At 30.7% G+C, this 14,895-nt stretch overlaps 1 protein-coding gene across 4 annotated transcripts in view; it reads right to left on the bottom strand.

The window, feature by feature from the left end:
- Positions 1 to 2,094: 2,094 nt before the first annotated feature.
- The window catches only part of LOC132757810 (patched domain-containing protein 3-like), a 28,125-nt gene continuing 15,324 nt past the window's right edge, over positions 2,095 to 14,895 (bottom strand). For all 4 annotated transcript variants that reach the window (XM_060749223.1, XM_060749224.1, XM_060749222.1 and 1 more), the window contains exons 10-21: positions 13,857 to 13,980; positions 12,419 to 12,591; positions 11,835 to 12,086; positions 11,283 to 11,460; positions 10,428 to 10,610; positions 9,927 to 10,045; positions 8,515 to 8,676; positions 8,053 to 8,178; positions 7,150 to 7,294; positions 5,092 to 5,213; positions 4,570 to 4,932; positions 2,095 to 3,331 (exon numbers count right to left, since the gene is read on the bottom strand). In XM_060749223.1, coding sequence (XP_060605206.1) covers positions 3,233 to 3,331; positions 4,570 to 4,932; positions 5,092 to 5,213; positions 7,150 to 7,294; positions 8,053 to 8,178; positions 8,515 to 8,676; positions 9,927 to 10,045; positions 10,428 to 10,610; positions 11,283 to 11,460; positions 11,835 to 12,086; positions 12,419 to 12,591; positions 13,857 to 13,980 — 2,046 coding nt within the window. In that variant the 3' untranslated portion in view covers positions 2,095 to 3,232. The remainder of the gene's footprint in view (positions 3,332 to 4,569; positions 4,933 to 5,091; positions 5,214 to 7,149; positions 7,295 to 8,052; positions 8,179 to 8,514; positions 8,677 to 9,926; positions 10,046 to 10,427; positions 10,611 to 11,282; positions 11,461 to 11,834; positions 12,087 to 12,418; positions 12,592 to 13,856; positions 13,981 to 14,895) is intronic.

Below are 14,895 nucleotides of genomic sequence, written 5' to 3' on the forward strand. Positions count from 1 at the left end.
AGAAGTTGGAAAAAACCCATCCACTCTAAATTTGTTCTTGAAATTTTGCATATTGACTAAAATGAAAGTAAGCTTCATGAAAATAAGAAAAAAATGTATTGTTTCGCTTCATTGTAATTTATCTGCCCTTGAATTTAACGAAACGGTCCAATTTAAGGACATATAACTCGAAAATGAGAACGGTTTCGTTTGAAATGTTTCTGTTTTCATATTCTAACAGCATGCCAAGTTTTAAGAAATTCTATTGAACAATTTTGATTTTGCCTAAATGTCTATATGAAAACTGTCGAAAACGTCCTTAAAAAATTAAAACGGAATAAAACATCCACGTAGCGCTAAGTAACGTAAATAATATTTTCCGATTTTTCTATGTACCGATTTGTTCACTTCGATGTGAATTTTTCGTTTAATTTAAGTTAAGTCGTATTTTAAAGCGGAGCATGTGCATAACAGTTTTTGTAGACTGCTCCTAATGATTTTACGCTTTAAATGAGGTTCATTCACTACAATCAGATACGCAAAAATTGATGCCTGAACACTGTGGAGAGAGAGGTCATCAGACCTCTCCAACAACGCTTCCTGGTCAGCAAGACGCTTTACCAGCTTTTGTAAACATATAATAACAAGCGTCTTAATGCAAGCATGGCTCCCGGTCTCAAATTTGTTAAAAATTGAAACCAGATCAGCATCGTGTAGTGCACATGTACCCAACCGTCCAATATGAAAATAATATTTTTTTAATCCAATACGAGAGTATATTGGACGGTCACGAGGTACAAATGCAGATTGTCGATTGGTTAGATTTATTAGATATATAATAATAGTATTTCTATGTTCATACAAAAACGCACATGTGTGATTCAAATACTGCCAGTTACATTTACCTGTACATATGTATTTTTTTTTGTAATTCATATATTCAAACTTACCGCCTATTAATAAAATCCACAAGCACAAACTAAATAAGTTATAACAATACATATTTATGCTGCTGTATATCACGTGCAGTTACTACAAGCGTTCCTGTCAGACTGACGAACGTTATCAGAACATCCCCTGTCGAGGGCGGGTATTAACGGAAGATACATGATTCATTTCTAGTGGTTACTGATACGGGTATTCTTATATCTTTTTAAATGATGTGTTTGTACGAGTTGTTTCATTTGGGATCGGACAATACCACAGCCAACTCCCGTTAAAAATGTTTTCCATGATGCAAATATTCTACATGTCATTTTTCCCGTCGCCATGATTTGATTTGATTCGATGCAATTATAATACCTATTAAATATTTTGAAATATGAACGTTTGTGAAGTATCTAAATGACCATTTGTATGTCATATGTTTAAGATTGTAACAAATACTAATTGATGAAAATGTTTTATATTTTTCTGTAGAATGTGATATAAATCAAATATTGGTATCAGCTGCAATGACTGTAGATTACTTAATATACTAGTTATGTATAAGGATTTAACTTTTACTCTGCTAACTTTACATATAGAACTACCCATGTTATAAATTTACAAAAATGTCCATATCTAAGTGACATCACGAATTGTGCAGCACCTAGGATGATGTCGAGATGTCGGGTCAAACAGCATGGATGTGCATGCCACATGACTGTACATGTGTGGTTTTAAGTTATCTTTTTTTCTTTTGAAATGGAACTCCTTCACTTTTGGATGTACAGATAAGATGGAGTTTAAAGTTTGATCATTTTTACACATATCTTAGTTATCAACTACTCGCTATCGTATTTGAAATTTTTTGTGCGATATTCTTTTATAGTCAGTGTTCAGTAATTTTTGCCCTGGTATAGAATATTAGGGTTCGTTTTCCGAAAATCAAAGTACCCAGATTTTCCTAGTACCGGGCTGTTAATACAACCGTCGCCCCTACCAGAATATTATCAATGTAGTCTGATAAAAAATGTTCAATATGTGAGATTTCGTAAGTTAATTTGTATCCATATAAACGTATCTAAATAGGGACTGATAAAAAAGTCAAGGTCAGAAAGCCCTTTTATGACAAAAATATGTACACACTCAATCATGTGACAACTTAAACACCATGTGAAAATAAACAAACTGTTATCAGATTTTAAAGTTTATTTTGCAATTAAATACAACATTTTATAACAGTTTAAAACATTAAAAATATATACATAACAGTCGATACATAAATAAATATATTACAATATCACAAATAGTCATTTCTATGTTTTATTTCGTGGAAATGTTTAAGAATGAGATTATCACTTTTGGATTTATAGACAATTGATACAAATGTAAATAAAATAACGCTATCTTTCTCCAATTATACACCACACATACACCTCCCATCATACACCACACATGCACCGTCTCCAATAATACACCAGACATACACCTTCAATCATACACCACACATGCACCTTATTCACTCATACACCACACATGCAGGTGCATGTATACTATATTTACATGTTATGTAAACTATTTTTGCATGTATACTATATTTTCATGTATACTATATGTTTTGCGCGTATACTATATTTGCATGTATACTATAATTTTTTGAATGTATACTATATTTGCATGTATACTTTATTTGCATTGAGCTTGCATGGTCAACAATATGCAGGCAAAAATAAATACAATCAATCTGTAATGTCTAAACAATGACTTTTGAATAAAATACATGTTTTTGGCACCTTGATAGTATACTTCTTTGTAGTGTAGACAGAGCATTTGTGTTAATTCAGATATTTTTTCCTTTATTATCTTAGACTTACAATGAATTCCATAAACCTCGGCATTTTTTTTTTTTAGTTTTTGTAAGCAGAAATAAGTAAAAAATGTTTCAAATAGAAAACAAATATTGTCAAAGGAAAAAATGGAATAATATAAGCTTATAGAAGGCAAATACAATCCTCGAACATTTTTATTTCTTCAAAAGTTCTTTTTATGAAAAAGAACTTGTTTGCCCAACAGGAGACTTGTTCATTATATGTTAAGAAGAAAAAGGCAACATGCATATAGTTGATAGAAACTTTAAAGAAATAAAATTAATATTAAACCAATACTAAGAAGTAATTCAATTGTTTGTTAATTTGTATATTTCAATGTTTCTGAACGGTAAACCAATGTTACTCATGTCCTAAATCAGTTACGAGTACCGCTAATGAATAAAATGTATGATTGCACAATATGAATAAATTACATGTATGAAATTTAACGATGATTTTTGTCAAACATTGTCTTTCGTTGTAAACGGTATATGGGATTCAGGGAATGGAATCTGTACCAGCGATCCATTGGACATCTGCTCATAATATGACCCCGAATACTGAAATATCGAGATAATTTCAGCGTAAGAATGACATTCAAAAATAATGTACCGACATTGGGACATCACGTAAATAAAATAACATATCGTGTCAATTTTTAATTTAAATTCTTATGCCTTGAAATAAAAATCTACATTCCGACTTGCTGTTTTTTGTTATTTAATTTTCTACTTCAAAAAGTAACATTTAATTAAATTCGTTTAGAAATCGAAAATAAAATGATTCTCAGTGTATTAAGGCACTGATAAATGGGTGTTTTATTTTATAATAATTTAATTTTCATTGTTGCTTTAGTAAATTCTGTCCGCAAAATTATAACATGTGTTGGCATAACATTTAAAGTATTAAAATATGGATATCTTTTTGATAACCTTGAAACTTTTTGATAACCTTGGAGCTTTGATAATCTTGCAGTTTGAACACAACCTCAATCATAGGCGCGTTATTCTGTATCAGTGTACTTATTTCAAAGTTTAAACAATGAAATATAAATATTATATAATTTGCCGCCAGTAATATCTGATTCGTTTACGACAATGCTCAAAAGATCTCCCAAAATTGTCAAATAAACAAAAGAAATGAAGGAAAAGAAAACAATAAATGAGTTTTGCAACAAAAAAAGGAACAATTACAACCAGATCTACTTTAAAATGAATTGTTTATGGATCACAATGTATGCCGTAAATAACAAAACGGAATCCCTAAAAAAACGCCCAAAACGACAAAACTGAAAATGTTTCAGGCTCGGTTTGATTGGGCCTATTCATGGACGGTACTGGAATGTGTAAGTTACCGTCCATGCCACCTAGCACTGGGTTAAGCAGTATTCAAAATGTAAAACACAAAATCTAGAATTTAGTAACATCCAGTTATTATGGAATTTTGAATGTGACACTTTCGTTATACACAAACCATAGTAGCGACTTTCTCTGCAGATTAAGGTAGAGTTAACCCTAGTGTAAGCCATCAAGGTAAGTTTATAAAGGGACCACGTTGACCTCAAAATGATATGTTTATAGCATAACTAACAACTTGTTAGATCACTAAACAAATCCAACAACTGGATATTGTATTGAGCATTTTCCTTTCGGTACACTCAAATAATTTTGACATTAAAAAGAAAAAAAATCAAAAAACAAACAAACAAAACAAACAAACAACAAAAAAATGACAATATGCTTTGAGAAACAACAAAATAAACGAGACTGTACATAAAACCCTAAGAACCCTTACTCACCCTTGGATTGTTATCGTTGGACCCTGAAACTTCTAATGCGCATTGACTGTTTGGTAAACTATTGCACCTTTCAAAGTTGTTACCTGGTACGGAACTATCAAATTCTTTCCAGAATAAACCGTTGTCTTTTATACTTCCATTCACTGCTTTCTTTAATGGATACAGTTCTTTCATTTCGACTTCATTTATATCACCATTGTGAACACGTAACGCTATATCAGCTGCCTCTGAATATTTAGCTTCTAGTTTGTCTGTTTCTGACAAGAAGTTTGTATTATATGGTGCCGGGCCAATTAAACTTAAAATCACCGGCAGGAAAACAAGTCCATGAAATAAACCAAATATCACAACCGACGTAAATATCTGAAAACAAAATATACACTGTTTATAACGATTATATTTTACATCGTTATTTTGTAGACAAAAAAAAATGACTGCAAATTTATTCAAACTATAAAGAATGACACAGAATTATTAAAAGTTAATAAAAATGGAATGTGTTCTTATTTTGACAGTACTTACTCTGAAGAAAAGTGTGAATCCATAGCTAATACTGTTGACTAGAAGTAAGAAAGCAAGGAATGTACTAAATCCACCACTGAATACAGCTGGTCCCATACTCACTAATGTCTTCCTTGTACGCTCTGAAATTATATCAATGCCATCATGTAACCAATTTAAAATCATATCAATGTCATCATGTAACCATTATGAAATTATATCAATGTCATCAAGTAACCATTATAAAATCATATCAATGTCATCATGTTACAAATCATATCAATGTCATCATGTTACCATTATTAAATTATATCAATGTCATCATGTAACCATTATAAAATCATATCGATGTAATCATGTAACCATTATAAAATCATATCAATGGCATCATGTACCCGTTATAAAATTATACCAATGTCATCATATAACCATTATAAAATTATTTCAATGTCATCATGTTACCATTATAAAATTAAATCAATGTCATCATGTAACCTTTTTAAAATTATATCAATGTCATCATGTTACCATTATAAAATTATTTCAATGTCATCATGTTACCATTATAAAATTAAATCAATGTCATCATGTAACCATTTTAAAATTATATCAATGTCATCATGTAACCAATATTAAATTCCATCAATGTCATCATGTAACCATTATAAAATAACATCAATGTCATCATGTAACCATTAAAAAATTATATCAATGTCATCATGTAACCATTATAAAATCATGTCAATGTCATCATGTAACCATTATAAAAAAATCATATCAATGTCATCATGTAACCATTATAAAATCATGTCTATGTCATCATGTAACCATTATAGAATCATGTCAATGTCATCATGTAACCATTATAGAATCATGTCAATGTCATCATGTAACCATTATAAAATTATATCAATGTCATCATGTAACCATTATAAAATCATGTCAATGTCATGATGTAACCGTTATAAAAAATCATATCAATGTCATCATGTAACCATTATAAAATCATGTCAATGTCATCATGTAACCATTATAGAATCATGTCAATGTCATCATGTAACCATTATAGAATCATGTCAATGTCATCATGTACCCATTTGGAATCATGTCTATGTTATCATGTAACCATTATAAAATCGTGTCTATGTTATCATGTAACCATTATAGAATCATATCAATGTCATCATGTAACCATTATAGAATCATGTCAATGTCATCATGTAACCATTATAGAATCATGTCAATGTCATTATGTAACCATCATAAAATCATACCAATGTCATCATGTAACAATTATAAAATCATATCAATGTCATCATGTAACCATTTTAAAATTATATCAATGTCATCATGTAACCATTTTAAAATTATATCAATGTCATCATGTAACCAAAATAGAATCATATTATGATATTTGCTATAAAGAATCAGACTGTGCCTATTGATTTGAAATTATTAAAGAGTAACTGGACGGTAATTATTACGAAATGAAGATTTTTCTTTTTCACAATTGCAGAAGTGTAGATAAATTTCTTGAAAGTTTTTTCATCGGCATTGATATAAAAGTTATATCTAGCTGTAGTAAATGATTTCATGACATTATTGCTGTCAAAATATTCTAGTATTCTAAAACCATACTCAATGTGTCATGCACTACCGATGAATGTTTACTGAATCAATAGGCCTACTAAAAAGAAATCGCGTTCGTCAAAGCAACGAATGCATTTAATACAATCATCGACTTTGTTATTTATATCAACTCAGGTATTTAACAGGATTGATTTCCGTGTTCAAACTTTTTTGCAGCAAAACCGTATCAGCCTATTTTCACAATTAAGATATTTACACCGTCTATAAAAAAAACAAGCATGATAAATGGATAAATGTGATCGGTCAAATAGGAGGTTTAAACTGAATGTTTCCGTAGTTTCTTTGTCTTACTTTAAAATAATATTCATCATTTATAAATTGTGTGCTTTTTAAATTCAGTAGCAGCATTTCTTCGATGAAAACAATATTTGATGAATTTCAAAAGTCAGACAGTATTAGGATAATTATGATTCTGTAATATAGAATTACCATTTTTACTGCCGGTATGAGTCATAAAGGAGTGGCCAATATGCGCGGAATAGTCGACTGCAAGACCAAAACAAAGAATGAGTAGAACACTTGATGCTGTGTCCACAGATATATCCCAAAACTGCATCGTTCCAGCCACATCAATCTACAATCAAATAATTATATGATAATATACACATCAAATTGATAAAAATATCTAAAATTGAATATATTCAACATTAATATAGGTATATATTGTATGTTGTAGCAATCTTCTCTCACCCCTCGGCACGTGCACGTGGCAGAGAAGGCACAGGGCATCGGCAGAAGATTTAAAGAACTCGGAATGGCGAAAATAAACAGACTAGAATTTGTACCAGCGGACCAGCTGCCGATGTCCTAACTTAAGCCGAGGGGAGTGGCCCTACAAAGTAGGCAGGCACAGAGAGTAGCGTCATGAAAGGCATCCCAATTACTTGGCACCAACAGGCAACAGCCCTTTTCAGGATTACCTCCTTTTAATTTTTTGTTCAAAGGTTCATCTAGGTTCTCATTGACCGCCATACAGTGACCTACTTGTGACTCAAAATTCATAATATTATCTTAGGCTTATACTCAGTGGAAAAATTATCACCACTTTGTGCTTCAAAATTGACTTTTCAAGTGCATGGCTGGTGACATGTCCGTACTCGACAGCGAAAGCTGTTTTTGTGGATTAAAGGGCGGGCGAACCCTCATATAACACCGAATATACACTAACAAACATAGTGTAGCAATAAACATAATTATTTTTATTTATGATACCTAAAAGATCTCATAACTTTGATATAAAATATAATCAGTCAAACATATTTTACTGCGACCATTTTACCAAATGAACAATAATATAAACGTTGATAAAAAAGACAAAATAGATACACTTACAACTGTGCAGACGACACATATGAAGACGAGAATGCTGGTCCAGAAGTTGGCGATGAGAATTAATGTAACAACAAAAACACAAATAGCTGCAAGAGCGAGGTTCCGGTACAACTCTAGTTTCAGCACCTAAATATACAATCACCATTTTGTCAATAATTTTCAAGGTATTTTTTTCAGCAACGTAGAATTGATAAGGACATGTAATTTATAACACCAAAGTAAACTTTGGCACACCATATTTGATTGGTGATTTGTTAGTTCGGCTTTTTATGCGATGGCAATTATATAGAAATCTACAAGAAAAATTCTTAACGTTGTATATTTATGAAGGATGCTATAATTGTAAATTTGTAATGCTGTTCTTACATAAAGTACCAAATTCAATGTGATTCTTATATCTATGAAATTGTAGGCTAACTCATTATAAAATATTTATTGTTCGCATATATGACAGTTTATTACCTTATTAGTTTCATTGAACATGTATTGTGGGTTGGAGTAGACAAAACAGGTACCACCGCCAGGAAAAGAAAAGCTGTCCACGAGTTCCCTCATGTCATCCATAGCTTTGATGTTACAAATAGATGTTGTACATTTCACATGACGAAATGTTAACACTGATCCCTGAAAAAAACAATTTGTTTTCTTTGTCAACAATTTAACATATATCCCGACATAATGATATATCATAGAATGGCATGGACATTTTTATTTGAAAAAAAAACAAACAAAAAACACCAACAAAACAATAAAAAACAATAACACCAACAACAAAAAAAAAAGAAAACAGTGAAAAAGACAAAAACGCAAGAAAAACCAAATAATGTCAATATTGCCTCAAAATACTTTTTTCAAAAATTTCATTTATTTTCAGAAAACGATAAACATGTTTATAACGGATATCATACTGAGTGCTTTGTCTACAAACGCTTGTCAGACCAAGATTGTTTAAGAGCAATTTAATTTTAGACTTGCAGCTACACCGCAACGTATGACAGATAATGTTATCAAACTCCGGGAGCAGCTCTTCAAAGTCATGTGATAAAAATTGATACAAAAGGATTTAATGCCAATTGAACAATTTATAGCACAGATTAACATGCAGAATCATACCGTTTTGCAAAACCGATCTTTAAAAAGTACTTTAATAGTATAATATTTCATATATTACACACGAGTTAAAAGTTAATTATATTTTGAAGATTTTAGGGGTTTCTGTCACATTATATACTTTATACTTCATTATGTTATGATGACAATGTGACAAACTTTCACAAAACTTCAGGGTCATATAAGATATTTCTCAAAACATTATTATATAACCAATACACTATACTTTCAGTATGTTAAAGCAGCATACCATTAGATTCAAGATAATTTTCGTGAAATTTTGGAAATTTATTAAAAGGTAAAATATTTTCAAATGAACAAAGATATTAATTTACACATTGCAAAAACGGCACACTTAATAAATGTCAAAGTAAGTATAACCCCTACCCACCACAAAAAAAAAAAAAAAAAAAAACACGAAAAAAAACCCCCAAACTAACTAACTAACTGCAATAACCACGCAGTAGAAATATGGTGATAAATACTGAATTGTCATTTATTGCATGTAACATGTAAATTACTTACCTAATAAAACTTTCTTACAATCTTAGTACATTTTTCTTAGGTTGTTTGTCTTGATTTTTTGGATAGTCTGGAGGCATGCAGCTTTTAAGACAACATAGATTGTATAAGTGAGCCGCAACTATTCTTCACGTAGTTATAGAAAAAGGTAATTCATGTGAATAAATTTTGATGTTTCAACAGTATGAAACGAAGTTGCCAAATGCATAAGTAAACCATTGATGATTGCAATAATCACTCACCACAATTTTAGTAGGGTTAGTTAAATCATCAAACTTTATATATCTCCAATAAACTCTTCCATCTTCAGTTCCAAGAAATTTCATCAACTGGTGTAACAAATCTTGTTGATAGGGCACAACTGTAATATGATTGAGCCACATATATTGTAAATGTAGCAACAACAAAGTAATAATTTTAAAAGGTAAACAATAAAAGACATACACACATAAAAAATAACCTTTAGGTTGCTTGCATTAACCAACGATGTCTTTCGATGCCTGAAAACTCGAATCAGCTGGGCGACCTTAAGTTTCCTTGTAGTATATACTTTAGCACAAGACTCAGCAACAATGTGGCAAACTTACATGAGAATAATTAAATGATGCCGACTTGGCATGACTTGACTTGACGTGGCAGACATATGACTTGTAAGTAATAACTTCAGAGATGAAACGGACGCAAATATCACCAACTACATGTACCTTCTTTCTATTTGTACATAAATATATATAGATACAGACCTGAAATATCTTGAGACTGGTTTGTTATTGTGTGAGATATTGCCGAGTTGGACGTCTCATTTTGCCACTTCACAAAACTTGCCAACCAGAAATCTACAGTTGTTGACTGTACTGATGGCTTATCTTTTATCAGATTATACAACTCGTGTAACCGATTGAAATTCTGCCTGTAATCCAGTTTGCCTGTGAATAAACAAAAGAAACCATATTATTTCAAGAACATCCTAATCCTGAATCTGCCCGAACGTAATTAGCCTTTGTCACCAGTATAGATGACGCCAGTACATCAAAGCAGACTGACAAGGTTCGACATTGCCCGGTCATCAACTTTAAATTTTCATTATTGATGAAGGACAGTTCCAAAAATGGAAATTGGTACATGTAAATTTAAGAAAAAAACAGTACGTTGGTTAATAGTTAATTAAATAAATTACAAATTACAGGTCTTTTCAAACGAAACATGCGCTATTCAACAAGACAATTTGCACTTTGCACTTTTTGTGTGTATGATATAAACATATAAACATATAAACTTGAAATCAGAAGCGATTATTTTCTTCATACAATGCGTATGAAAAAAAGACCAGGATCAGCAACAAAGAAATGAATCATAATAAACGTCCCGGTGCAAACAGTCAAGAACAATCACTCGTGAAACTACTCGATGAAAAGTAAAATTTGATTATCACGCATGCATTATCCTAATCGACAATATTGTTAGTATGCGTACATTCCCATTTCATTCAAAGGTAACCCGACTTATTTTCATTTTGCAGTGCAGAGTTACCTACAGGGTTAAGCAATAAACTATTTTATCGTATGAAAACATTTATGAAAATATTATAGAAACTGTACCACAATACATCTGTACAAAAGCACCGTCATTTGGAAAGTAGTTTCTGTCTGCCTCTACATATTTCTGGGAATAAGAATCTTTTGGCAGGTACATGCTGGGATCAAAGTCATGCTTTATTCGGATAAAGCTCCAGATGTTGACACCTGTCATAGCAACAGCTACCAGTATTACAATTATCTGTAAAATAAAATTAAACACTCATAATTATATTTCTGTCATATTTATTTAGTGAAATGTTGTTCAAAGTTTTGAAAACAATTCACCCATTGTAAATGCATGCAACAGAATCTTATTTTAATTCATACTTAATCTTATTTCATTCGTATTGGAAATTGTAAGACTTTTGTGAAAATTGTACAGTTTTTGCGCAAGCATAATTATATACAAACCGCAAAATCATCACATCTATTTAAAGCATGGTTACTGTCACTTCCGAGTTAAAAAAATCAGTTTATCTTTGTTTGAAGATATGTTGACAAAAACTAATAAAAGAAAAAAGTTACAATTAACTATATGAGAAAAACAAAAGTAAGACTAAATCCAATGGTTACCTTTACTGGGATCTTTGTCAGAAATGGACCCCAAATATTTCTCATAAAGGTATATTGTAGACTAAAGCTATAGTGTTTGCTAGGTTTATAATTGTCGTCATGTTTATAACAAAGCAGGCACGCATTCCTCTTGGAGTCAATTCTCTGCTCATCTAAGGTCACACATGCCACAAAGAACGTTGCTTGAAGTATGTATAGTGCTAAAACTCCTATAGCCGCGTACATACAGAATGTACTCAATGATGGAATCACCTGGAAATTAATTAGTATAATCATTACGTAGAAAAATATATAAAGTCATTGTAATACATTTCTACTGATACTTCACGTAAATAACACAATAATGCCTATATTTCTCCGCAAATCTAATAATTTAAATGCAATAAATTGTACCGGGATTACTTTATCACTTTATCGCCATACTAGAAATGTAACAAAAAAAAAAAAAAAAAAAAAAAAAACCCCAAAAAAAACCCCAAAAAACCCACAACAACAAAAACATTGGCATTGACTCTCATGGTAACTATATAATGTTGAAAACTTGCAGAGCTATAACAACAAGCAAACATGTAGAAGACACCAACCGTTGATCCACCAATCCCAAAAGCTACTATGTCTGTAACGGAAGTAACAGTTATAGAAACACCGGCATGTTTTAACGTTAGTCCAATTCTTTCTTGAACAGGTAATTGTCTTTCTTTAGGTGTGAGCTGTCGCAATGATTCCACTATCACAAACATGTCATCCACACCGATACCTTCAATGATCAATATATATTAACTTACAAACATGTCATCCACCCCGATACCTTCAATGATCAATGTTAAACTTTCATTTGATTTTCTTTACATTGTTTGGTTACATGTATTTGTTTTTTTTGCGTAATTTTGCATATATATAAACTGTGTATATATCAGTCATAGCAAGTACACGTATTCCTTGTTCTGTATTTAACAATATTTAAAATTGATTGTCTCCAGTAAAAAAACACACGCTATTTTCTGTTCCATGCAAAAACTATTATTCAGCATCAAGAGGGTTTCTCTTTGAACAATATTATAGGTAGAACAAACGAAAGTTATAAATTATTGTGTGAGCCTATATATTTATGTCTTTAGACCGGTTTGTAATTTTAACATTATGCATCAAAAACTTAACATAATAATAATAATAATAATTACCACATTTCTATAGCGCCCTTCTCAAAAAATAAAATGTTCAAAGGCGCTTTACAATGGAATTATATACATTTACAATGACTTTATAGACAAAAAAAAAAAGTAATAAAAATAATAACACACATTTATGTATACATTTACAAAGTATAAAATATACCATGATTAATCTAAAAGTCTAAAACTCAGTCGATCAAATAAAAAAAATGTATATGAAGAATAATCTAAGACTTGAAAATAAAATAAAGAGATACGTTAAAACTATTAAAATTAATAAAAAAAAACAAATCAAGATAAGACAACTGAAATCTAAATCCAATTTGATGAAAACTGTAATTAGTAATGGAAATGTGATTCAAAAATAGACTATTATATTTCAAATGTGTACCCAGATATCTCATAACAAAAGACAGCACGCCAATTCATAGTGATGACAAATACAGCACAGTTAGTTACTATAAATTTTCTGGAAAAAATGTGTTTTTAAAGATTTCTTAAAAACATCTACTGTTTTTTAGTCTCTGATACTGTCTGGGAGAGCATTCCACAGTTTAGGTGCCACCGAAGAGAAACTGCGTTCACCATATCTTACAGTCCTACTTTTGGCAACAACAAGTTGCTTTGAAGAGTTCTTTGATCTTAAGTTTCTTGTTGGTTGATATAGCGCCAGTAAATGTTTAAGGTAAATTGGTGACTGGTCATGTAGGGCTTTATAAGTTTGCATAAGGATTTTAAAATCTACTCGATAAACTACAGGAATCCAGTGTAGTTTCTAAAGTCTATTAAACAAATATAAGGTAGTCTATTCAACACATATAAGGTAAATACAAATATTTTACTAGCATACCCAGTAACATGAAAGGTGTTATTTGATGAATGGGACCAAACATGATACCAGTTCCCAGTCCTACACCATATGTGAATATAATTGCCATCCCAATACTTAACAAGCCTGACATTGCCAGGAATATCTGAAAACAGGAAACAACATAATTTATAAACCATTTTATAAAATGAAATTTAATCTTAATTTCAAATGATCATTTGTAGAATTGTATAAAATTATTTAAATTGGCATCTAAGACCCGGCACAAATTGGATATGTATATCAAAACTCGCACAAGCACGATAAAAGTTACACACATCTCCTTCCTGCTAAAGTGCCTTCAATATATATGTGTATGAATAAATGCATACTTTGTACTTCATTAATAATATATAATCACAGAAATAGAAAAACATACATTTCAAAGTCTTTAAATATTTATATTTTTAATGTACCACAATAATGTCAATCAATTAGCTGATGTGAATAAAAAAATAAATGAGTGTAAAAAGTAATAATTTTTAAGTGCTATGCGATATCATGCAACACAAATAAGATTCATTGGAAGTAGTATTTCTATAAACGAATCTAAGAATTAATAGATAAAATCAAATTCAATGCAGTTAGTTTGTTAATTTAAGCGTTCGTATAAGTCTTTGTGTTTAATATAACATATAAGTTAACCATTTCTGAGGTAAATATGATATTCTAAATATTTTAAAAAAATATTCTGAAAATATTCTGTTTGCATGAATGAGCATTCTCTATATTCTCTAATGCACCTTTATATACAATATATGTCATTTTATTGTGCCCATCATAACTCTAGAACATTATGTCAACTATGTCAACTGGCTTTATTCTTTATTCAAATTTGATAAGAGCATTTGTGCATTTTAGCACACAAAAAATGAAAGAAAGAAAAAGAAAATAAGTAAACGTAAAATGGTATGTGTTACTATTGCCTGTCAATAAATTGATAAAAACAAAAAGTGGTAAATCAAACAAACAAAATCAATAAAGCACTACTAAAACTATCTATATTATACAATGCGATTTT

The sequence above is a fragment of the Ruditapes philippinarum genome, unplaced genomic scaffold, assembly GCF_026571515.1.
Source record: "Ruditapes philippinarum isolate M1 unplaced genomic scaffold, ASM2657151v2 ctg252_1_1_1_1, whole genome shotgun sequence".
Taxonomy (NCBI): domain Eukaryota; kingdom Metazoa; phylum Mollusca; class Bivalvia; order Venerida; family Veneridae; genus Ruditapes; species Ruditapes philippinarum.